The 27,360-nt window shown below is 40.0% G+C and overlaps 1 protein-coding gene across 1 annotated transcript in view; it reads left to right on the forward strand.

The window, feature by feature from the left end:
* Cntnap4 (contactin associated protein family member 4) overlaps positions 1-27,360 on the forward strand; it is a 282,485-nt gene that overhangs the window by 66,164 nt on the left and 188,961 nt on the right. The window contains exon 3 of the mRNA XM_006974070.4: positions 21,479-21,672. Coding sequence (XP_006974132.1) covers positions 21,479-21,672 — 194 coding nt within the window. The remainder of the gene's footprint in view (positions 1-21,478; positions 21,673-27,360) is intronic.

A 27,360-nucleotide genomic window follows, 5' to 3' on the forward strand; every position in this document is an offset into this window, starting at 1 on the left:
TCTGTCTGTCTCCTATCTGAATTAAGATTATTATATTTTGTTTTTATTTGATAACTATCCAAAGTCAAAAGTTAAAGTAATTTACTTTGGGAACCATCTAGACATATCAAGTTATCTACTCTCAAGTCTGGAATAGATGGACTAAAAGATCGTGGGTACTTCCTTTAAAACAGTATGTCCAAATTACAGATCTTATTAGTGACCAGAAATTACTGCTTATTTTGGACTTCTAAAATTCTGATGGTGTCTCTTTCAAGCGATTCATAATTGGCTGCAGACATGGTTGTTGGACACTGAAAGTTTGAGAGTTAGCTTGTCTTTATCTTCGAATGAAGAACTTTCTCCAATCTCTCCTTTCCTGCTTTAATGAGCACTGCCCTCTTTATGCCCCTCAATCCCTTCAGTCCAATTACTGCCATGGTGAAAAATGTGCCTGGCGTTGGTCTGCCCCCCATGTCACTCTTCTGCTTTGTACACGCCAGCCTTCCATTTTGCCCTTTCTAAGTCTGACCCTAGAACCCAAGTGCAAGGATTCTGCTTCCTCCATCACTCATCCCACAGGGTGTTCTCATTCTAATTTTTCAGCCCCTCAGATAACACACATAGTCTCCAAATGTGCCAAATTGTTGCTTTTTTTTTTTTTTAAAGCATACTGGATAGTTTTATGTCAACTTGACACAAGCTAGAGTCATTTGAGAGGAGGGAACCTAAATTAAGAAAATGCCTTCCTCAGATCAGGTTGTAGGCAAGCCTGTATGGCATTTTCTTAAGTAGTGTTTGATGGGGGAGGGCCTAGCCCATTGTGGGTAGTGCTATTCATGGGCTGGTGGTCCTGGGTTCTATAAAAAAGCAGGCTGAGCAAGTCATGAGGAACAAGCCAGAAAGCAACACCCCTCCTCTGCAATAGCTTCTGCCTCCAGTTTCTGGCCTGTTTGAGTTCCTGTTCTGACTTCCTTCAATATGGAAGTGCAAGTCAAATAACCCCCTTTCCTCCTCAACTTGCTTTTGGTCTTGGTGTTTCATCACAGCAAAAGTAACCCAAACTAAGACATTAAGATACATTTTAATTTATATGTGTATGCATTCTTGTGTGTGTGTGTGTGTGTGTGTGTGTGTGTGTGTGTGTGTGTGTGTTTATGTGTATATGTGACTATTTGTAGACGAGTGCAATGCCCACAAAGTCAAAAGCATCTGATCTTCCTAGAGCTGGAGTTACAGGTAATTGTGAGCCACTCAATGTAGGTTCTAGGATCCAAACTCAGATTCTCTGCAGGTAAAGTATGTGCTCTTAACTACTGAGCCATCTCTTCAGCCCTGTGTTTTTCCTTTGTAAGAGATAAATACCCTGGAAGTAGAATCCACATCATGTGCATAAGTAACAGCCTCTGAATCATATTGTGCTCATGGCTTACCTGACATCACCAGAGCTCCTGGATCATTCTCCAGTGACTGTACAACCATTGACTTTAGTCTTTTCACACCAAGAATGAGAAAAACAATGGATCCCATCATATAACCCCATTGCCAAGATCCAACAAACTGTTCTTTCTTCATTATTTTTTTTAAAAATAAGATCTTATGAATCTAATGCTGGTATCTAGGACAGTATGTAGCTGAAATGACCTTGAACTGTTGATCCTCCTGCCTCTATTTCTGAGATGCTGAAATTACAGGTATACATTGCCATGCCCAGTTATGAAGTTCTGGGGATAGGACCTCTGGGTTCTGTGAATGCTAGGCAAGCACTCTGCAAACTGAGCTATATCTCCAGCCCATATCCAGGGAGTTGAGACATAGAATATACAGTATGTTATGGAGTACATGGGTGGTTTCTAGGTATGTCTAGTAGTCTCAGACTCATTTACTTGCACTATATAGTTGTTTTATCTGTGGCATAGTGGATGCACCTGAACCCACTGGTACTTCAGCTGCTGACTAAGCCTCCATAGCCACTATCTGGCTGCCGAGGCTGTGACTGCCGGGAGCCTTCCTGTCCTGTGGTCACCTCAGTTGCCTCCTCGAAGGGAAGCAATTGTCCTTTTTAACTAAGTCTCTGTCGTTCTATTTTACCAATAAAGACTAGGAAGCCAGATGCTGGCATGAAAACCTTCTAGCTCAGAGAGGTAGAGAAAACAGCCAACTGACCTCCTTCCTCTGCCATCCTCCCAGAAAGAACTCTTTCTCTCTTTCTGTTTCTCTCTGTCTCTCTCACTCTCTTTATGTACCAGATGTTCCTCCCTTCTACTTCCTGTGCACCTCTCTCTCTCTCTGACCTCCTAACTTCCCCTCACTCTCTATGGTTACTTCCAGTCAGCTCGTTGCTTGCTCTGCCTCTTGACCTATGGTTGATTTTTTTTCTGAATAATGCAATCTCTGGGTTCACAGTGTGATCAAATATTACTCAACATATAGGTACTCACTTATATCAAACATTAGTTCAGTCTTTTAAGCTATATATTGAAGGTTCTGATGATATAGACTAGAATTAGAATGATAACTTCTAGGATACGGTAGTTCCATTTACTTAAAATCAGTATAATGGTTTTCAAGTTTTTAAAACCATAATTAGCTTATATGATTAGAGAAACAAATTCTATATTCTTGGATGTGCAGAGTGACATATGGGAAATTTAAAAATGTGGCCCTTTTATAACTCTCTGATATCTTCTTCCATCCAGAGGTCATTGAGCCTTCACAATTTTTTTGAAGACTTAGAAATGCCTGAAGCACTAGATCCACCATGCTACTCCATGTATGCCCCATATGTGTCTCCATCACATTTTAAAACACATATGCAGACAATCTGTAAGTCATTTTCATGTCACTCAAAACTACAAACATTAGCCACTTTGTAATCTATGCACAAAACAAGTAAAGTTTTAATATATTTAATTATTCTAAGACACTTTATGATATCAACACTGGGGAAGTTTTCATTGAGATTCAAAACATGTTTCAGATGCTCAAAAAAAGATGGATGGGAATTAATCACCAAATATTTCTTAGAAAAGAAATGACAGAGTGGTTTTAAGATCCTTTGAAATGTCGGCTTTGCTCATTACAAAGCTCGGTCTTTTCACTTCGTTACCAGAAAGGAAAAGCTTCCGTCGTCCTCTGACCTTCTGATTTCATCCCAGAATCGATCGAATTTATTTCAGTCACTCTGAGTTTGGCTACATGAGAACAATGGCAGACCAACTAATGACAAGCCACACTTTGATGTTTAACCAGGTCACAAAAGTTTAAGTAAAGCCATATCCATGTATGAAGCTGATATTCTAGCATGAGATATGGGTCTTAGTGACTAATATAATGAACATTAGGAAATGCCACCCTTTCCTATGCCAGATTCCATAGTTAACCAGTGAGGTTTGGGGAGAGATGATATTTGAGGTGCAGTTGAGAAGTAGAGGCAGGGAAATTTTTGATGAAGGAGAGGAAGAGGGTTATGTATGTATTTCAAATAAAATGATGGACAATGAGAACAGGTTTCATAGACACCTGTGTTGTCACCTGTGGCTACAAAGCCAGACTGACCTCATGTTACATGCCCTGTTAAATAGGAAGCAGCTTTTGCAGCTAAGACTTGAACTGATTTATACAAGGAATTGCAAAGGGCTGGTGAAAGTAGGTTGGTTATTCAAAGGGCACATACTAAAGACTTCCAGCAAGTGTGAATGATCAAAAAGGAATGGCTTCCTGCCTTACCCATTATGCCCTAGGCCTTCTCTTCCTTTGTTGGTAGTACTGGAGCTAGTACTCAAGGCCCCCTATATACCAGGCAAGTAAGGACTCTACCCTTGAGCTACATCTCTAGCCTTCTTTTTACTTCTTGTTTTGAGATGTGACCCTATGTTCTCCAGGTTTGTTTCATGTTTTATGTGCAGCCCAGGGAGTCCTTGAATTTGTGACTCTCTTGCTTCAACCCTCCATGCAGCTGGATTGACATATGTGTGCCACCAGGCCCAGGCTACTCCTTTCATTCAGATCACCAAGAAGAGCTGTGCCTGGGTTCCAAACTGAACCACTGATCAGTTTCCCAAATCCTTTGTATTTCTTCAGATTTCCTGTTGTTTCATTTTTTTCTTTTTTCAAATGTTTCTTTTCCTACTAGGGTTGGAGAGAGATCAGTTGGTAAAGTGTTTGCTGCACAAACATGAGAATTAAATTTAATTCTCAGAACCCAAATGAAAAAGCCTGGCATGGTAGCTTGTACTTGTAATCTCAGTCCTGAGGAAGTAAAACAAGTGGATCCCTGAGGCTTGCTGGACACTTGATCTAGCCTACTAGGAGAGTTCTAGGTTAGTGAGAGAACAAAGTGGATGGCACCTGAGGAATGGTGCCCTACATTGACCTCTGGCCTCTACATGCACACACACACACACACACACACACACACACACACACACACACACACTTTACTCTTAGCACCACCATCTAGACTGTTCTCCAAATTATGGACTCACCATGGACTTACCCTTTCCCTCTCTACTATCTTAAATGATGCTCTAACACCTTGTAGTTATAGGCTATCCATAGACCACAAGATCCTGTCCATCCTTCATCACCAAAGCATCTATTATTTTTTCCCCTTTCGTGGTGTTTTCTAAAAAATATGGCTTTCATTTGAGCCTCAGAATATCCAGTTCTGATTAATAACACAGCACTAAACGTGCTTTTTCTTTTTCTGTAATTTGACCTAGGAGATCTTTCTACACTGCCAACTGGCAATGTATTCATTTCTTAGCTTCTTCCAACAGCCTTAATTCTCGGTCTGTCAGTGTTTACTGTATCCTTTATGGCCCTTAAGATCAGCCTCCTCTTACCAGTATAGCCTCTTTTTTCATCTCAAGCCAACTTCTATGACTTTACAGTCCAACTATGTGGTACAAATAGAAGTCCCTGAATATGCTGTGGTCTCTCTCACTTGCAGAGCTTGTATCTCCTCTTCCTTCGGGAAAGCCACTGTTTTGTCTTATCTTAGTTCATTTCTTTTAGGATCTCAGCATAGACATGACTATCTCTGGAAGTCTTCCCAGAGTTTCCAGTGTGGGCTACGCTTCTTTGTGCTCACCCACAATCTTAATGCTTCCAGTAATCATGAACCCACTTTTCTCAGGTGAAAAGAATCTCTTTCATTTTAGATGATATCTTACTGAAATTTATACCCCCATCAACAGACCAATAAGCTGAGAAGATTTTTTTATGGCATTTTTGAGATAACAAGAGCTCCAATCAGGACAGGAATAAAGAGAAGGAAAGAAATACAATGAAAATCACTTTTGAAGTCACAGTGACCCGATATGGCAACCTCATGGTATTTTTGAGAGAGAATAATTAGAAAGGATTTTTTTTGTGCAAATAAGTAGAAGATTGGAGTTATGTGGCCATGTGGTTTTGAAAAGTGACGAAGTGTCCCTTTTTGGAGTTCTGAGTTTAAGATATCTATAGAATGTCCAGGAATAGATACAGAGGAGATATTGCTCTATGTAATTATGAAAGGGAAAGCAAATCCAGAAGAGACAAGATTCAAACTTCACAACCACAAGTATTATTGTAGCAAGGGTCCTCCAAAATGTGGTTCACTGAGAATGTAAAAGGTAGAGGAAAATGGAGGTGTCTTGGCTTTTCGGCGAAAGGCAAGAAAGGGAGATTCATGAATGATGCTAAAAGGCATGATGGAGAAGAGAAACAGGCAAAGATGTAATGCCAATAGGAGATACAGAAGGAGGTTACCTCGAGGGTCAGAAGCTAGTTACTGACTCTGTCCTGATGAGTCTTTTCTCTCAGGCCCCCTTTTTGCTTTGAAAGCATTCGCTCTTCAGAACCAGGCAAATCCTGAATGTCCTGTTGAGACTCCCCTGAAGTGAAATGCCCCTGCTGTCAGATGGTCCCTCCCATTTTTATATAAAGGAACATAAAATGCTGGAAAGACTGTACTCAGGCTTGCATGTAATTCTGCAAACACCATAGATTGAAAATTTTCACCAGGGCAATTATACAACACAATATTCTTGTGCTCAGTTATGCATCTGTTGAAGGAAAAATTGGTGCCATTAAACGAAAATATAAAGTTCTTGACATTTATGGTTGACTGTTGAGCTTAGCTGGCTCAGGAAATACTACATTCACATTTCCTACAGCTACAAATTGCAAATGTCTTAAACTAAGAAAGCAAAGTTCTGAATTCTGAAGGTGCTTTCGAAACATCAAATTGACCCCTGGTGTTTTAAAACCATCCTTTCATAACTATGGGTTACACATTTTCAGAAGATGCATGTAATAAAAGCAATGACAGCTTCAAATATAACGATCTGTGCTGGTGAATGTCCATTTTGTTTATCAAAAGTACGTGCTTTTTGCAATTACTGTAGCATCATGAGCATGCATGGAGCAGCCCCTGCAATAACACTCACTTTCTGTTTCTTTAGTTGCTTCATGTTCCTGAGTGGTAACAGAGTTTGTAGGAAAAACAGAGGTGCTGATGAGATTCATAGTATTGCCAGAAGCAATTTGAAATTGGCTAGGCAGAAACACAAACTTCTTCTTCTTCTCCTTTTTTGGTTCATCTTTCTGATCCAGAAAATGTTTGCATTAACTCTCACTCCCGGCTGGAAGCACCGTTTTATTATGACTCAGTGGATCAATATATACACTGGGAACCATGAGCGATGATAGGTAGCCCTGACAACAGTGTGAAAGGCCTCATTGGTTTGAGTGGAGATGAGGTTGCTTTGTGAGACTTTCTTTTATCAAAAAGGACAATTTAGAATTTTCCATTGTGTATCAGAAATAGAAATAAGACAAAGATAAACTGATGTCCCTTCTCCATCTTATGCCTGGTTTTCCCTATTGCTTACTTCCTAATAAACGTTACTGTGCTTCTTCCAAATGTGGGCTACACTTTATTGTAATAAAACCAGGGAAACATCTGCCTTCCCTCTCTAATACAGACTAACTGACAAGTGGTGTGCGACTTTAGGGAGTGTTTCTTTTCAGTTTAGGGGATACAAAGGAAGTCCAAAGACAAATTCATAACCATAGCTTAAAATCAGACTGGTAGAGGCCACAGAGATGGCTCAGTGGTTAAGAGCATTTACCGTTCTTCCAGAGGATCCAGCTGGTTTCCGGCATCCACATCAGGCAGATCACACCTGTCTGTAACTTCAGCTCCTTTGGATCCAGCACCCATTGTTGGCCTCCTCAGACACTTGGGTACATACAGTGAATACTCACACAGATCTGCACACACATTAGTAAAAAAATTAAATAATCAGATTAATAGATGAAAGAAAAGCATGTGTTCTGGAAAAAAATCACCTAGCATTGGTTATTTTTGTTTCATTCCTATTCTTCACTATTTTAGTACAGAACAATACTTAGAGATCAAAGATGATGAAACTTGATCTGTTTTATTCAATAAGGTAAATAAATCAGTTAAAATAATTAAATTATCAAGGATAATTCAAAATATTCAAATGTGTGTGGATCCTAGGCAAGACTCACAGTAGTAGAATAATTTTGGCATAAACCACATAATAACATTTTTTTCTACTCAATTTTTCATTAAATCATAACCTTGTGTGTCCCTTTTTTTCATAGACCAAGAGCCAGATGGAGCTGGCTGGGGTGCAGGGATGTTAGAGGAAGCAATTCTTTGTGTAGCAGAAAGGTCTGCATTTGGAAGCATTTCTAGAATTGAATGTGTGCACAGGGAAATATTTTACCTGCTGGCTTCAAACTCTAATCCTATTTGCATACCACTCCACATACTACTGTAGAAAACTGTGACTGTTAAAGTTTGGATAGGTAGGTAGAGATAGATAGATAGATAGATAGATAGATAGATAGATAGATAGATAGACAGATAATCTGTGTAAGAACCAAGAATCATCGTTATGCCCAGTAAATTCATCTAAAGTGTGAATGTGAATATACCCATGTCCTATAAATGGCAAGATGTTTTGGTAATTGTAAATTACCAATTTTGGTTGGCTACACATGGAAATTGCATTATTCTCCACATCCATTTATACTTATAAGATGTACTGTTGACAGCTTTTAGGGTGTCCATCAATCTTGGAGTAGCTCATAGTACTACTAAAGTACATAGGTCATTCAGATCTGAAATCTACTTTGGTATGATCATCTCCAACTTGTTCCAAACTCCTGAGTCTGATGATTAGGTCAGTGGTGGTTGAAAGGTAACTCAAGCATCTCACATATTACTCATGATTATCAAAGTGTTGATAGCTATTTTGTTTTAAGGTAGAATTCTTTGTAATTCTGCCCAGAGACTCCTCACTGTATGTGGCAGCCCCCACATCACATTGCTCCAAATTCCTACTCTCTACTGACTAATATAATTTCTTTTGAATGTGTGAATCCTATCCATGTGAAAAATCAGACATACTAACTTCCTAACATTTCTTCTCCTTCTTCCAAAGTGGTAGTTGCTTCATGAAGGACATCCATGATGCCTTTGTGTGAGTTGGTGATGGATTTTGGTTGTTATTTCAGAGGTGACTGAGGATTGTTGATGGATCCTTGTGCTTTGAACCTTCTATATCTGCTTAGCATGTTTGGGTTGGTACCCAGCACTGGATATTTGCTGCCATTCAGTGCCATTGTAGTAGCTTATTTACACCTTTGTCTGCTCTCTTGGCAAGGACCATCTTGTGCCAAGTGAGCTGCATGACACTTCTATGCTACTGTCCAGATTCCTTTCTGCTAATGGATAACACAGGAATACAGTAGTAACCATTGGGCATTGACCACTACAATGGGAAATGGCTGTCGAACTCTGAGACAGGCCCTTATTCACAACAAGGCATTCTTCTCTTAGACTCTAATTATAAAATTGTTGAGTTGCTGGAGAATATAACCCACTGGGTAGAACAACAAAAATCATGTTACATTAAAGAAGCCAAGACAGAGCAATAATCTCCCGTCAAAGAAAAAAAAAAAAAAAAAAAAAAAAGGCGGGATTGAGGAAGGCAGCCAAGGCAGACTTTAGTGAAGAGCATTGCAGTAGAGGTCAATAGAGGAGAGAGACTGAACTCAGTTCCTTTGAAACAATCCGGTGGAGGCACTGGACTGACCTAGTGGAAATGTACCAGAGGACACTGTGTGTGGGGGGATGCGGGCCAATGTGATCAGACCATCTGCTTGCTAATTGGAGCCTGAGGAAGTTGGGCTACTAGTCTCCCACAGAGCCTGGAAGACAGGGACCTCGTCTTCATTGCTTGATTTTCAAAGGGGTGTCTCATAGGTCCTTGAGAAAGACATTCCAAGATTATGAAAATGGCAAGAGGCTACATGACAATTTGCATCTCAAGAGACAAAGACTTTATAGTCATCTGTTTTAGAAGTTAAAGGCTCTAAGGCAAGGTATAAGGAGCTGATATCAGGAGGAAAGGAATTCTGTCTAACTGCACTCCATCTGAGGGGTAGAAATTCATGCTGCTTTGGCTGGGTACATCACTAACCATTGGTCTTGTTGTCTGCACAATAACGATGACAGCAGGAAGATAATACAAAGGAATATATTCTGGAATTAAAATATGTACATCCAAGAATATATTTATCAAATTCATAAACCCCCATAAATATATATTAAAACACAGTGCTTTGCTAGTATATTTAAGCTTTTGTTTCAGACTAGAAAAATATTAACTCATGTATTCAACCGAACACCTGTGACTGGCTTTTCACTTTCTGCGCTCGTGATGCACCATGCCCCAACGTCTACCACCCAATGCCCATGCTGCGTTCCCAACTGTTGTGTGAAGACAATGTCTGTTGGTGGCAGGAGAGTGACTTTAGTTTGGTGATCCAGAAGGAGTGGTGTGGGGGCATTTGGCTCATGACAGCTTATCATTGCCGTCTGGCTGGAAAAGATATAAAAAAAAGAAAGTTACTTAAACCTCTGAGCCAGTGCACCATCTCCCATCCATGATGTCATTTACTGAAATGACCTGCTTCACTATAATGGATCTAAATGGGAGCTTTGAGACAAGTATTATAATGGGCTTAGAAAGTAAATCGTGGGCAGATCCTGATCATCATCTGACTTTCTAGACATCATGTACTCAAAACCATTTTCCACCAAACTGCTAATTTAAATAAGCTAAAACTCGGCATGGTAAAAATAAAAACTGATTAAAGCATGATTTTTTGTAGCTTTATTGGACTTCTGGAGGAAATTTGGTTGTCTTAAAATGGAAAAATCAAATATATAAATCAAAATGCCTGAACAGAGAAAGGATATAAATATTTACTTTTCAATCCTCTGAATTATTAAAGATTTCAGAAATGTTTGATCTGGCAAGACAAAAAGAAGGGCTGAAAGTCAGCCTGCCAATTTGCTGCGAGGCAAAATTGATAGACAACAAAGAACTCAAACCTAGGAGAACTTAGTGAGGTATTATTAATTTAGGGCCCTGCTGGGGAGATGAAGAGAGAAAGCATCTCATTTTCATTGTATCCAGACTGAAAAAAAAAGCAAAACTATAGATACATCTGTGAAATGTAGTTTGGAGTAACTAAACTGGGCAACTGTGAGCTGATTGGTGGGCTATGAGATTGACATCTCAGCCAAATTTCTAGATTTTCAATTTGAGTGCACCATTGCAAAGAATTCTGTGGTTTTGTTTAATTCAGGCATAACTTGTGTGAGTTCAAACACTCAGGCCCATAATGTTTTGGTCAACAATGGATGGCAAGCATGGTGGTGGCTATTCCATACAGCAGGGGTGTGTGGTAGACTATATGATCCTGATTTTGCAAGGTGTTGTGTGAACTTGCAAGTCTGATGGCTAGGAAGTCTGAGAGTATGGCATCGACATCTTCTTGGCATCTGATAAAGATCCTCTGGCATCATAGTAAGGTGGAGGGTAAGCACTCAGTAAGACTGAGTTAGTAAACCAATTTGGTGTGTGTGTGTGTGTGTGTGTGTGTGTGTGTGTGTGTGTATTTTGTCCTGTGGTATGGGTGCTGTCATGAGTGTCCCACTCCTGTGGCTTTGACCTTATCCTAATGACCTCCCTAAGACCCAATAACCTTCAAACATAAAATTGGGGTTTAATTTTCCAACATATGAACTTGGGGGAGGCACATTCAAACTTTAGCAGTTGGGAAGAAAAGAAGGAGGGATGGGAGGGTAGAAGGAAAGCAGGTCCCAACAGGACTTTGTTTTTCACTCTGTGCAATCAAGAGTCACTGCAGCATTTTTGAGTTCAGGGGTGGTATTTATACATATTGTGTAGAGAAGAGAGTCTCAGTGGACAAAGACAGAAAGCAGGATCATTAGGCAGTTATTGCAAGAATCCAGGATAGCACAATGAAGCTTGAGACAAGGAAGCATCCATGAAGGTTATGGGAGTGGAGAACCACCACCACCATCCTCCAGTGCTTGAGATATATGGTGTAAGAAAAAAGGAAGGGATCAAGTGTGACTCTCCTTAGTTTTCCATCCTGAGAAACTGGAAGGAAAGACTTGTAGTGACCTAATGTATACAGTAAGGTGGGGGAAGGTTGGAAGTGTTATAAAAGAAAGAGTAAAATTCTCAGGTGGCATGCGGGTAGATACATAAACTATCTAAGAGAGCAAAGAACAAAAATAGAAGGGAAATAAACAGAGCCAGAGGTTGAGAACTGAAGAGTCTCAAGTTTGAGAGATGACTGGAGAGAAAAATGAAGAAAGGACTCCCTGGATCCACACAATGGCAAGAACTGACTCCTGCAAGTTGCCCTCTGCCCTCCATATACACACCATAGTGTACTCTATGGCATGGTTGCACCCCTACTCCATCCCAAACCCCCACAAATAAATAGATAAACAAATACATAATTATAAATAAATGCAAATGAAAAAGAATGGACAATAGTGAGCCTGAGAAGGAACAGTCAATAACCTAGCAGGGAATTCTAGAGTTCAATACTTCAGGAACTAAGTAAATAAAATAAATACATGAAGACATAGAGAATGATCCCAAAGATGAGAATCTCCATAAGCTCAAGTGGTAGGAGGACTGAAGTCTGGACATTGGATTTGAGGATCTGGTATTCTTTGGTCACTTGTACAAGAATATTTTCAGTTGAATGACTGGGAGGGAATGTTTGCTACAACTGGCATAAGATCAGATGGGACAAGAAAATTTGTAAGTGATATGGACAGCTCCTTATAAGGTTGAATCCATCCTAGAGAACAAAGGCAATGATGGACCAGGACTGAGGGGGAGGGAGGAAAAGAGGGTGGAAGACAGGGCGGGAGGGAGGGAGAGAGAGAGGGAGAGAAAGAGAGAGAGAGAGGAAGGGAGAGAGAGGGAGAGGGAGAAGGAAGCAGAGAGGAAGAGGGGGAGGAAGAAGAGGGAGGAGGGGGAGAAGGAAGAGAAGAAGAGAAGGGGGAGGAAGGAGGAGAAGGGAAGGATGAAGTGAGAGAGAGAGGAAGAGGAGGAAAAGGAGGCAGAAGTGAAGGGAGAGGAGGAAGAGGGAGGATGAAGAGAAAAAGGACAAGGAGGAGGAGGAGGCAGCTGCAGCAGTGGTCCTGAGTAGCTTCTGTTGTAGAGGACAATGCACAGCCCACAAAACCAAAGCTCCAATGAGCAGAGCCAGGGTTCCTGGACCCATCATTAGATCTTGGCCTTACATTCTCTCTCTTCCCCTGCTTCTCTGTTGGCTTCACTTGGTTAGGCTTCCTATAAGTTTTTCTATGTCTTGGCATCCCCTCTTCTCACCAGCAGAGAAATATCTTCTTTAATAGCCCCTTTAACACTCCACCATTGCTTCATTGGCCTGGCCTAGGGTCATCTGCCCACTCCAGAAACAGTCTGAGACCAGAGCAGGCAATGCCAAGATCCAGGAATGACCTCAAGAAGAGACCAGCAGCAGTCTACAATTTATCATCGAAGTATTATTTTCTTCCTGCAAAAAGAATTACTTTGCCATGGAAAGACTTTAAATGGTGTTCCCTGGACAACACATACCATTTAATGGAATCAGACAAATATCAACACCATGCTCTTTCTATTCTGTACATTTTTTTTTTTTTGTAATTTAATGTCAAGTTCAAAATGAATCAGGCAAATGGGGACTCTTTGGGGAAATATAGGTAAGATCCCACTTGGAAAAAAGAAGTAATTATCCTTGAAGGAAACCTTCCTGTGACACTTTTAATTAAGGCAATTATTTTCTAGAAATGTAGATGTCCTAATGGTGGCTAGCAGTGCCGCTCACCTATGGTCACTTGTGCCTTGTGTCCTTCAATGTCTATGTCCTGTGTTCTCATCCATTGAGGAAGAAATTGGACCCACCCTCTCTGTAGTCTCTACTTGCATTAATTTGGCATAGCACCTCCCCGATAAACACAGGAAGTGACTGCCATCCTATCTTAAATATGAGTAAGGAATGAAGCACATTCTCACCTATATTTTAGGGCTCCAGCCAAGTGTTATCTTTGCTGTCACTTTCCTGAAATCGAAGATGTCCCTCCCACCCCGGCACTAAATGCCAATAACTGGACATTGGATGTATAAGGCATAAACACAACTCAGTCAGTCAGGCTACTTAAAATTAACTAACACTGATATATAAATAATATATATAATTATAATAAATATAAATAATTTTATATTATTTCAACATAATATTAGGATAAAACATATCACTGAGAGGTGTCATAAAGAGTTTAGAATAATTTTTTAAAATAAAAACTTTCTTTTAAATTTTAAGTTTTAATTTAAAAGTAAATTTTCATCCCTTAAAAACTATATTACAAAAAACAAAAAAAAGCAGAGTGGTGATGGCGGAGGTGGCGGCGGCGGCAACGGCGATGGCAGCGGTGCATGCCTTTAATCACAGCACTCGGGAGGCAGAGGCAGGCAGATCTTTGTGAGTTCAAGGCCAGCCTTGTCTACAGAGAGAGTTGCAGGACAGCCTAGGCTGTTACACAGAGAAATCCTGTCTTAAACAAATAAACAAACAAAACTACATTGTATAATACTGGGAAAATTTACTATCTTTTCTAATATTTTTTAAGCCACGTTTGAAGAAATGTGAAAATATAGTTTATTTTATTAGATAATTTTGAAAATGAATTTTAACACAGTTGCAAATTCCTCTTTAGAGCCTATAGAACACACACTGGACACACTTTAGTTTGCTTGTCTGTCATTATAACTCATAGGAACATATGCTCCAGAGGCAGGTCCTGTGGGAATCTAAACATGGTAGGCAACGTTTCAAAGAAATGCTGTGTTGTATCATCATTTGGTCACTAAGTAGTTTTTAAATATCTTCTTTATTCTTTGAGAGTTTTATACAATGTATTTTGATACTATTTAGCCCTCTGACAACTCCCATATTCATCCTTCCTTTCCCTAACCACCTACCCCATTTTGTATTCTCTCTCTCTTTATAACCATCAAGTGCAATTTATGCTGCTCATTGCTTCCTGGGCATGGGGCCATCCATCAGAACATGTAGAACCTGCTTGGTGCCACACCTTTAAAGAAAACAGACTCTTCTTTTCTGAACAACTATCAATTGCCATAGCTCTTTGGCTAGGGGTTGGGATTTCATGACCACCTTTGCCTTCCATGTCAGGGTTTTGTCTGGTTTGAGCTTCTGTAGGTCCTGTGTGGGTCTTGTGCATGCTGTTACAGACACTGTGAGTTCATATGTGCCATTGCCCTGTTTGGTCTGGAAAATGCTGTTTCATTCAGTCAATTCTTAATGATTTATTGCTGTACCCATAGACTCTTGTACCTTTCAACTGTCACTAATGAAACCTCTTTTTACAGTAGATGGCAATTATCACAGAAACCTCAACTGCTCAAGGTGTAGAGAATAGAGAGACTTCAGAGTGTTCAATCTATATTCCTTCTTTCAGTGCTTCAGGGATCATAGTGGGAAAGAGATTATAAAGACTATAAGAACAATAAACAGGCAATGACAGCCAACTGTTTTATTAGAGATAATATTATTTATTTGTTAAAATTTATTTAAAATTTCATACTTGTATGCAATGTATCTTGATCATATACATCACTCTATTATCTCCATTCTAATTATTTCTGGGCAACTAACACCTCCTTTCCCTTAAAACCACTAAGTCCAGTTAGTGCTGCCCTTATGGACATGGATCCACTAGGTATAGGGAACCTACCAATAGCCATACTACAAAAGAAAAGTGATCCCTCCATACTAGCTGGTTTTGTGTGTCAACTTGACACAAGCTAGAATCATTAGAGAGGAAGGAACCTCAGTTGAGTAAATGCTTCCATGAGATCCAGCTGTAAGGCATTTTCTCAATTAGTGATCAATGGGAGAGGAACCATAGTAGGTGGTCCCATCCCTGGGCTGGTAGTCCAGGATTCTATAAAAGCAGGCTTAGAAAGCCATGTGGAGCAAGCCAGTAAGAAGTATCCTTCATGACCTCAGCATCAGCTCCTGCCTCCAGGTTCCTGCCCTGTTTTTGAGTTCCTGTCCTGACTTACTTCAATGATGAACAGGAATATGGAAGTATAAGTCAAATAAACAATTTTCTCCCCAACTTGCTTTTTGGTCATGGTTTCTGGTCACAGCAGTAGAAACCCTAACTAAGACATACCCCCAGCAGTCAGTCATTGCCAATGGTTCCTCAGGTTGGTGTGGGACACCACAATTTTGTTGTGTAGCCCCTCCCCCACTCATGCTGGAATTTATAACTAGCTTGTTCTTGTGAAGGTCTTGTGCAGGTGTCACAGCTGCCAAGAGTTCATATGTGCAGCAGCGATGTCATGTTCAGAAGACAGCATTTCACAAGCCTTACCCCCTCCTCCAGCTCTTGCATTATTTCTGCCCCATTTTCTACAGAGTTTCCTAAGCATTGGGGGGGGGGGAGCGGTTATATAGATGTCCCATCTTCAGCTGAGCCCTCACAGCAGTTTATTCTCAGCTGTTATGAGTGTCTCTCTTAACTACTACCCGCTGCAAAAAGAAGGCCCAGATTGAGAGTAAATTACCTTCTACATATTTATGTTCAGACCCATAGATCTGTCAGACCAGTAAACATTTTTAAAGCTCAGCTTTACTGTGACGACAACTCTTTGCTTGGAGTCAATAGCAATAATAATAGTTTCACAACCCAGAAAGTTACAGCCAGCATAGACTGTCACAATTTCTGAATGTGGGGAAATCAATAGGCACTTCATAGGCTTTAAAAAATTGAATTCTCATGACAATACTATAATATTTAGGAATTCTATTAAGGTGGGATGACCTTACAATATGAGTTTCCAAGCTGTAATGTGAAGAGTTCATAAATGTTTCTAGGAGCTGCAGAGATGGCTCAGTGATTAAGCGTGCTTGCTGTTCTTGCAGATGATCCAGGTGTGGCTCTAGTGCCCACATCTGGTGGCTCCCAACTGCCTATAACACCATTTCCAGGGTATCTGATCCCATTGTTTGATCTCCATGGTCACCTATGCATATGTGATGCACAGACATACACTCAGGCACACATATACACATAAAATAGTAAGTAAATATTTTTAAAAAGAAATAAAAGAGAAATGCTTCTATTTGAAGCACATGTGGCACTTGATTATGCTAAGTCTCAGAATCAGGGCTAAGGATGGAGAAACAGGTAGATGGGGTTGGAGAAGAAAGCCTGTGATGTGAAGAGAGAATGAAATGGAGGGACAGGACTTTTGGGTAGGTTTACTATCAGTAACCTCAAAATAGATAGAGTTAGGAAAAGATGGTCTTTAGTTTCATAGGTATTGGCTTACTGTGATGTTGAATATATTAGCATATTAAAAGCACATTAAGGACAAATAACACTGACTAGCAGCTGAAAGGTTTAGTTAATAAACAAAATAAAGAATTCATTATAGTGCTTTATTTATAGTAATTCAGAGTTTTCAATTTGCTGGAGTTAGCCATCATGTTCTCTATTACAAAAAGTAGCTGTGCTGATGGTTTGTCTTCTGGAGGCTAGATAGATGGGCAGTGACCAGAGGGCTGGTGCAGTGTGACCCTCAGCTGCAGTGCCATTTGTATCTCATGTCACCATTGTCCCTTCCTGCCATCAAAGGCTGCCAAGATCAGCCAATGATGAATCCATTTCTATCTCACATTTTCTCCACTGCTACTCAACATTTTTCTTAAAGTTCTAACAAGCGCATTCCGTCATATACCACTGCAGAGCCTCGCAGCTTAAAACACAACGGGAATCTTTTCATCCCCTGTGGCTGACTTATCCTACTGAAATTACTTGGTAAAGCCTGGAAGCATCAGAGTTTCCATTACTTTATCAGTGTACCTTGTTAATGAGATAGCTTAATTTGCATACCAGTAGTACCTTTTCACCACAGGTAAGAAATTGAAATGTTCAAGGTCAATTAACTGCCAATGTTTCAAGTCGGCTTGTGGGACTGTAACTGTGAGTGATGCTGGGAAGAGGGAGCGGTCATTCAGGGGTTCCTCTTACTCCTGATGAGAATTGATGATCCAATTTTAACCCACTCAGATCACCCTGAACATTTACCTTGCTATGCATCTCTCCTGTTTGTTTTTTAAATACAGAATTATAAAGATGTCCTGAAATGATACAGAAGTACTGTGATATTCCTGATGAAAATATAATTCTCAACATAACCTCATTACCAACTTCAGATCATTATAATTAACTAGAAAGAATAAGAAGCAAAATTGTCAGCATTTTCTTGGAAGTATAAGCTAATAGAGACAAAATTCTGCATGCAGAACTTCCAAAGTAAGATGGTAGCTGCCTGTGGGCACCCCTCTTTTCTAAGTTTTCACTGTGAGAAATGATCAAAATTCAGAACGATTTTCAGTTACAGCAATTGGAGGGCCTAAGATGCTTGGTTAAATCCAGCTCTACAATGACTTTCAGCTTCCAAGCATTTGATAGGCCCCAAGGAAGAAAAGAGATTGGCTAGGACAGTGGATGGACATACTCACTCCTTCACTGTCTCCATCATGCAGTGTATTTAAAAACTATGGTCCATGGTAAGCAGGGAAGGAGGTTGTTGCTGCTGTCTGCTAGCTAAGGATTTCTGATCTTCATTCCCATATGTTTTCTGGGAACTACAGATTCTTACTGTCATATCTGACAATGAGAGGTACCCATATGTCTCTGTTTACAGCACTTGCCGCCTCACTGGATGCCAGGGAATAGAGTGTGGAGAAAGTGCTGGCTTGGATATAAGAATAATGTGATGGGAGCAGTTCCCACAGAGGGTTCAACGACCCAGTGAGATGTCTGTGGTGGATTCTACAGAGGGTGTGCTGTAGATCCTCCAAGAATAATATCTATGTTTAAAAGAGACCATGAGAGTAGGAACACCTCCTGTGGACAGCAGAGAGCAGTGCCAGACACAGCACTGGGCCACCCCTATTTCAACACAGCCCATGTCTGCCCCGCAAGTTCTCCTGCTTAAGTATGAATAGCATTCTACTCTAATTGAATCAAGGTTGCTGGGATTAGGGACCAACATGACTCCACCACTCTCAAGTCACATTATAAAAATATTAGCATATTAGCTAATTGTGTGTGCGTGTGTGTGTGCGTGTGGTGGAGTATGCATGTGCCATAGTTTGCATGTAGAGGTCAGAGGGCAACCTCAAGTGTTGGTCCTCACCTTCCACCTTGCTTGAGACAATGTCTTTCGTTTAGTGCTACATACACCACACTAGCTGGCCTGAACTCTTCTAGGTATTCTCTTGTCTCTACCTTTAAAGTCCGGAATTGCAGAACTGGGCTACCATTCCTAGATTTGTGTGGACTTGAACGCAGGTCCTCAGTTTTGTGTGGAAAGTGTTTTGATTAGTGAGCCATCTCCCCAGCCCCCAGTCACATGCATTCTTTAAGAGTAAATACAGAGAAAATTGAAAAATAAAACTACACCTACAAAAAAATTATTTGCTGTATAAATATCCTGAATCTATGAAAGGATGACTGTACACTTCCAGTTTGTGGAGTAGAATACCATTCTACTTAATGGTTTGCCAAAAAAAAAAAGAAAGAAAGAAAGGAAGGAAGGAAGGAAGGAAGGAAGGAAGGAAAAGAAGGAATTGTGAAAAAGTATTTTTTTACAAATTAAAATTATCTTTTAATTATGTATATATGTGTGTGTGTTTGTGAACATGAGTACAGTACCCACAGAGGCCAGAGGGGTACCATATCCCTTGGGGCTGGAACTACAGGACAGGTGGATTATTGAGACCTAAACTTGGGTCTTCTGCTGAGCTGTCTTTCCAACCCCCTTGCTCTAAAGACAGTATAGTGTAGTAAATATTGGGCACCATATCCTAAGGCAAGCAAGAATTATTGAGATACCACCAAGAGAGGATATTGCTATAATTTTTAAAAATGTTTTTTGAGTTAGTTTTGAGGCCTTGATAAATGACCAGTCAGTTTGCCTAGAGCAACTGATTATGCCCCAGCCCATTCTGTTATTGGGTTCTAAACATTTGGGTCACCATGCATCAGCCCTACTCACAGGGAAACCTGGCACCACGTGGCTAGAAACAGTCCCCACAGCCCAGAATTTCTTCTAGAGAAATTATTCAAATTAATCAGTTTACTGGAAGCTCACAAAACCTAGTAACCCTCATCCCAGCTGTCACACACGAACCCCCTTTATAGCTTTAGTTTGTTATACCGTCCTGGGGTGTCATTATCCCAGAGCCCCTACCTGGTAGCCTTCTCTTGTTTGGAGTTGTAAGTAACAGTAAGAACAAAGTCCTGTGCCTTTCAGAGTTTCACTGTGTTCTCATCAACAGAATCTTTATGTCTTCTAAAAAAGTCATTCACGGGGTATGTCCCTTCATGTGTTATAATGGCATGTATGCCACACATAAAAGTGATATTTTGGGAGTGTTTCTTCGAACTATGCTTATATTCAAAGTTTCATAAACAGCTCATAAATATAAAAGTAATGCTTGACTCACACTGTGTGTGAATTGATGGTAATCTGTGCTTAAAATTTCAGATCTTATTACCAAAGCCTTGAGGTGGCTGCAAAGGGAGGAATGAGATGAAAACCTAGGTGATTAGTCTTGTTTGGGGAGTCATGGAATAGATAGCATATTTCTTAAATTCTGTTTTGTGTGTATGGCTATGTTTTGCTTGCATGCATGTTCTAACCTGTGGAAGGTCAGAAGAAGGCGTTGAGTCCATTAGAACTAGAGTTACAGAGAGTTGTGAGCCACCATGTGGATGCTGGGAATTGAACCTGCATCCTGTGGAAGAGCAGCCAGTGCTCTTAACCATTGAGGCATTTCTCCAGCTCCTGGATATTGCATTCCAGAATGTGTGAGCTCTATTTTGTGACTTCTTTTTAATAATAATTGTGTATGTGTGCATGAGTGTGTGTGTGTGTGTGTGTATGTGTGTGTGTGTGTGTGTATCTTACATATTCAGTGAGTAATTTAAGAACTGGAGTAATTCCCAAATTATATTGAAGGGGGAAATAAAACATCCTAATAAAAGAGACATGAGCACTGCTTTAATGTTTTGAAGAAAATATTGCACAACACCTTTTGCACCACCCCTTCTTTCCTAGAATATGTATCGCACTTTCCTGGTCCCCTCCCAAGTGCTAAGAGGCAGCTTATTTGTGGTGTTTCAATTTGCTAGCACCCTCCCCACCACACACCTCCTCCTCCTCCTCCTCCTCCTCCTCCTCCTCCTCCTCCTCCTCCTCCTCCTTCTTTTCTTCTTCTTCAGATCTGGCCTGGGACGTTGGGAAACTGTCTCAGTGCGGGATAGGTGCTTGCTTGTACAGTTTACCAGTCTGTGATTTACACACTCCTACTGTGGCTAATCACAAAGATGGCAAAAGTGCACATGTAGCCATCTTCCCTTATACGAGTGCAAACCCAATCCATTCTCCCACTGCACAGAAACCTCCATCTTTTCTTACGCTATGGTTTCCTGCACAGTGTTTTACCATTAATGATTTTGGGGCTATATTTCAAACATGCTTTTCAATATCTGCCCCTCTCTTAAGACTGTAACACCCTGAACATCTTTGTTATTCAACAATTAGCAATGTACCAAGCAATGTACAACTAAACTCGGCTTGTTAGCTCTGCCAACACCAAGACTTTCTTCTTTATATTTTCTCCCTGAACAGAGACAGACCAAAGACCACACACGATTACTCAGTCATGCCCATGGGCAGTGAGCACTCTGGCACCAAATGTTGGCATGACCTTTCACACAAAACATTTAAAAATATTCAATGAGACCTCCTAACTTCTCTCCAGTGCCGGGAAACTTCTAATACCTCTAAATGAACACAACCAGCACAGGTCTAGCCTTGTCTACTACATTTCTGCTTTCCTATGTTTTAATATAATTATGAGGCCTTCCATATCCTGGGAATCTTTCTGAATTCCATACAGTCTACCAGCATTTCCACTCCATGTTAATGTGTTCTTTCCCAATATTCTATTTTCGCAAAAGGAGCTGGTGGCTGGTCTCCACTTGTGTCCAACAAATATCAATGGCTGCAGATTGACCTTGGAGAGAGGATGGAGGTCACGTCTGTGGCCACCCAAGGTGGATATGGGAGCTCCAACTGGGTGACCAGCTATCTCCTGATGTTTAGTGACAGCGGAAGGAACTGGAAACAGTACCGACAAGAAGACAGCATCTGGGTATGTTTTCTTAGTAAAATATATGGGTCTTGGTGTGTGTGTGTGTGTGTGTGTGTGCACGGGCGCACGCGTGTGGATGGAGGGCTGGAAGCACAGTCATCCTGAAACTTGTTAATAAGTCTCTTATATAAAGCAGCCATAGAACCTTTAGGATGACTCTGACACCATTTCTCAAGGGAAAATATGCATAATTAATTTATGAATATACTAAGAGTAAATTCCTCAGAAGGTAAAAAAAGTCTTACCAGGCCATTAAAAAGTGTAGAAACTCAAGAAGTAAGACTAAAAATATTATGTTTATAAGATGACATGATGCTCTTATATTATCAATGAAGCCAGTCAAAAGTATTTATTTGGTTTGGTCTGATGACTGAGATGTCTGGATCTTTCTCTCTTGAAGATAGAGAAGATAGAGGCTAATATATAGAACTGTGTTTGAAGTTATAGAGTTGATTATATATATATATGCATATGTATATGATATGTGTATGTATTATATATATTACATGTATCAAATGCATATACACATACCATTAATAAATGGATATACTGCTGTGTTTTGCCAGCTCTCCAAGACAGAAAGCAGGAAAGCGTCAGGTTGTGATAAAGTGGGGTGGGTTTTCTGCCGTGACTGCATATCCCTTGATAAAGGAAACTAAAGGAGGTTTGCTTGATGATGCAGAGAGATGAATTCTTTGTCGGTGTAGAAAGCATGTCTTGGCTCTTATGTGAGCTAGAGATGACATACTGCAATCAAAGAACTGGTCTCCCTGCTCTGGCTGAGGTGCTGCAATTGGAGAAAATGAGTAACTTAATGAACATCCTCAGCACATGGATAATTTGGAAGCCTATTTGGGCACATGATGATAATTTTCTTTGACCTGTCGGTTGCTGCTCTTTTCAAACTTCTTGGAATCAGTTGCACATTATAAACTCATTGAAGAAATGGACTGTGATTTGCTTACCTTTGTGTCAGGAAAGCTCCTGGTGGTCATTAGGCGTGTGTTTATTGACGCAAATTGAATCGAGGAGAAATGTGCATAGTCTTTTCTGTAGAGAGAACAATTGCCTATGAGCATTGCTTTTTAAAAATTATTATTATCATTATTAAAACTACTTTAAAATCCAAAGCAAGTTGAAGCTGTGTATAAGAGTAAGAAACAAAATCTCACACAACTGGGTATTATGGTTCAGTTAATTCCATGGGAAGCATTCAAACGGAGGCTAAAATGAATAGCAATGATGAACCAATAACACCAAAGCTTAATGAGGTATTTACTTTAACTAGACATTTGGATTATCTTTTACTGTTTTTCTCAATTAAGCATTGGATTTTAAACTAGGAAACTAGTGGTTACTGCCTGCTAGTATTTAGCTGCTCTAATTAAAATGCATTGTTTAGGCATTGTTTTTACATTGTGAACAATGTGTGTTTCTGTTTATTAGACATGGGAAAAGTGAAATGCAGGCATTGCTATTTCCTTGTTTAGTACTGTTAAAGGGGGGAGTATTCAGGGTGAAATGGCAGCAAGTGTGACATTTTTAATAATCTAAACCACAGAAGGACCAAGAGCATCTATCACAAAACTGTTAAGGCAACACTGGTCTCTAGACCACATTGTAATCTGCTGGCTTTTTCATAGGCTCCCCATCTTGAGTGTGAGCTGCTTGTCAATAAAAACTGCCTTTTAGTCCTACCTGAACACCTTCAAAGCCCAATAGTGCCTGGAATGTTGCCAAAAAATAATGAATGACTACATGAATGAAACAAATATTTTATAATATATTCTTTTCATTACTCTAAATAATAGTGATTCCCTCCTGCCCCATCAGCTCTTTGAGCATATCTATCATCAGTTGATCATCTATGTATGTATGTATGTATGTATGTACGTATATATGCATCATATCTATCTATCTATCTATCTATCTATCTATCTATCTATCTATCTATCTATCTATCTATCTATCTATCTATCTATCATCTGTCTCTAGTATCCATCTTTCATCTATTTCAATCTACATTTAATATCAATACTTATTATTTATAGTTACATACTTACATTTCTATATTTAAATCTGTCTTTTCTGGTCACAGGTAGGTTGCCAAGTTATTTTCCTCTATAATTATTTTGTCTATATTCTAAACACTCTAATGGAGCCTCATCTGAGGTTCTGTAGTTGCCAAAGCAGGGAAAGTGAGGCTGCTCTATGCCTTGGCTCTTGACATTTACACTCGGAGGAAGATAAACTATTGCAACTTAAAAATTTTAAGTAGAAGAACAATCTTGAATTTATACACGCAGTAAGGAACTTAACCTTTTGCCGTTTTATGAATGCACATTTCCTAAGTTGATTTTTGAGGTTTTCCTTCAGTTTTTCTAGCTATTATGGGATATATACCAATTATACAAAAGTGCCAATTTCTTTTAATGGCTTTACAGTCTGTCTAGGATGATACAAATAAATCTACGAGAGAAAGTTAAGAAACACATAAGGCATTATACAAGTGTGTGATAGGAAGAGGAAGAAAGACAAGTGTTATTGGTTTAGGAAAAAGTACAATAAAACAAACCAATAAAACCTTCCAAGATGGTGTTGAGAACCAAAGTGTGAATTCCTCACTTCTCTCAGTTGACCTTACTCAGTCTTCAGAAAGAACAATGCCTTCTCTACACCTAAAAGAATTAACAAAATGCTCTCTACTTCTTACAGTAATTTAGAAGACTAAGAAAATATTTTGTTTATTATCTATACAGGTGATTAGTAAAAATGCAAACTTGATAGGCATATGATACTTTAAAACATATTAAAACAGTTCTTCAGAATAAAATTTACGGTCTAATGCCTATCAGACGTAATTTCTCTAAATTGCTTGGCTGGATGGTGGATAAATATTTTATGAAAATTTAGAAAATGTGGGCCACTAAAATTGTTCCCTTAAATTGAAGACAAAATAAAGTCCCTCAGCATTTTCAGGATGCAAAGACTCTTTTCAGCTAGTGTGTTCCAAGTGATGAAAAGGTAAATGCAAGGTATAATTTTAACTCATTTAAAAACAATTGCAGAAATATGAAACCAACATCTTAGAAATTTTCAGTAAGGCAACATGACAAAAAACCTACAGACAAATTCTCCCAGAATATTTTATCTATCTATCTATACAACTATCTGTCTATCTATCTATCTATCTATCTATCTATCTATCTATCTATCTATCTATCTATCTATCTAATTATTTTGATAAGAACCCAAGATTCCCTTGCTGACTACAACTTCAAGAAATTGGTGGGACCAGCCTTTTAAATGGTTTAAGTAAACATAGCTGTTACATACAAGAGTAGTTTTTAAAACGATTTATTTTTTTTCTATTTAAGAAAATTGTATGTATGTTCATGTGTTTGTGTTTGTGTGTGTGTGTGTGTGTGTGTGTGTGTGTGTGTGTGTATCTGTACATGCATGCAGAGGTCAGAAGAAGGTGACAAATCCTCTGGAGCTGGAGTGAGAGACAATTGTAGGTCACCTGACTGCTGGCATCTGAACTTGGGTGTTCTGGAAAAGTAGTATGTGCTCTTAACTGCTGAGCCATCTCTCCAATCCCTTAAAAATCACACACACACACACACACACACACACACACACACACAAATATATATATGTGTGTGTGTGTGTCTGCCTGTCTGTCTATCTGTGTGGGTTTATGTGTACCACATGCATGCCAGAGCCCATGGAGGACAGGTGACGGTATTAGATCCCTTGGAGCTGGAGTTGCAGGTGGTTGTGAGCTGCTGTGTAAATGCTGGTAATGGAATTCAGCCCTCTGTAAGAGCATCAAGTGCTCTTAACTACAGAGCCATTTATCCACAACACAAATGTTTAAGTCTTAACAGACTTAGTGGGTTGAATGTCACAAAGTATAGGGAAACCACGGACATTTTTGCATTTCTTTTGAGACCCACCAACTAGAAAGTGTGTTAGTGCAGATTCTTTTTGGAGGGATGGAGTCACCATCACAAACTAGCTCATGCTAACATGAAATGTGAAATCTTGACGTTGTTAGCACTATGCTCTAATCAACTAAACTCACTGATCAGGACAAAAAGAGAGGCCCCGGTGACCAGGAGTAGACTCAAAAAAAATTTCTCTCTCTCTGTCTCTCTCTGTCTCTCCGTCTCCGTCTCCGTCTCCGTCTCTGTCTCCCCCTCCCTCCCTCTCCCTCTCCCTCTCCCTCTCCCTCTCCCTCTCCCTCTCCCTCTCCCTCTCCCTCTCCCTCTCCCTCTCCCTCTCCCTCTCCCTCTCTCTCTCTCTCCCTCCCTCTCCCCCCTCTCGGTTTTTCCATGACAGGATTTCTCTGTGTTGACCTGGCTGTCCTGGAACTCACTCTATAGACCAGGCTGGCCTTGAGCTTAGAGATCCTCTGCCCCTGCCTCCTGAGTGCTGGGATTAAAGGTGTGTGCCATCATGTCCACCTCAAAACATCTTTTTCAAATAATATATTTTTAATAATTCCCTTCCTTCCTTCCTTCCTTCCTTCCTTCCTTCCTTCCTTCCTTCCTTCCTTCCTTCCTTCCTCCCTCTTTCCTCCCTTCCCCTTCCCTTTCTCTCTTCATTCTTTTCGTTGAAGTGCTCTCATTATGTAATGGTCTCTGGTTGGTCTGGAACTCGATACATAGATCAGGCTAGCCCTTGGCTTACAGCTATCTGCTTGCCTCTGCCCCCCAAATAATTAAAGCTGTGAGTCACCCATACTACCCTCATCTTTATTGTGTTCTAAAATTCTTATGTATATGTGTGTATATCTGTGTGAATATATGCCACACATGTGGGGGTGCTCCTGGGGGCCAGAAGAGGACATCAGATCTCCTAGAGCTGAGTTATGGATAGTAGTGATCTGCCAGATGTGGGTGCTGGTAAACTATCTCTGGTTTCTTTGAAACAACAGCAAGTGCTCTCAAGAGCTGAGCCATCTCTCTAGCCCTGCGCCTCTGTTTCTTAACGAGCAGTGTCATGATTCTGGAAGGAAAACACAAAAACCTTGTGACTAATGTAGTCAATTATACAGAATATCACCTGTCACAAAATATTGAAGCCATTATAATTGTTGTGTTTGCCCTGCCAACTGCATAAGTCAGACAAGATGCAACACCTGCAGAAACTTTTTTTAAGCATGAATTTGTTTCATGTCAAATTAATAAGTGTCCCAGGGAAGTAGGACTCTATGGAAAGTTTGTGGAAGCCTAGATAGGTGCATCCTTCTTCAAAGTGGCATTTTCCCTAAACTTTCCCCATGCCAAGTCATTATTCTAGTGACCTAACCATACTGAAGCATGTGTGGTCATGCAGAGCATAGTAGTATTACTTCCATGTACACATCACATTGTCATCTTCATCACTGCAGTCATTGGCTGACGCCTAAGGTGTGTGTTAATCTGCACTGCCTTTCAGGACACTAATCCCCCAAAGTTGTTTTTAATTAAAGCCTACATTGTTAACCTGTATCTTCAGGAAATTTCTCGCTTATACTTGTAGGCACCTATGAATTCTCCACCTGTTGCAATGATTAATCTGGCATCATATGGTGCAAAGGTGGCTGGGTTTTCTTTTTAAATTGTGGTAGAGACAATTAACATGGAATTTATCTTCCTAACAAAGTTTTAAGTGTGCAATGAAGTATTGTTCGTTATAAGT

The sequence above is a fragment of the Peromyscus maniculatus genome, chromosome 5 (assembly GCF_049852395.1).
Source record: "Peromyscus maniculatus bairdii isolate BWxNUB_F1_BW_parent chromosome 5, HU_Pman_BW_mat_3.1, whole genome shotgun sequence".
Classification (NCBI taxonomy): Eukaryota; Metazoa; Chordata; class Mammalia; order Rodentia; family Cricetidae; genus Peromyscus; species Peromyscus maniculatus.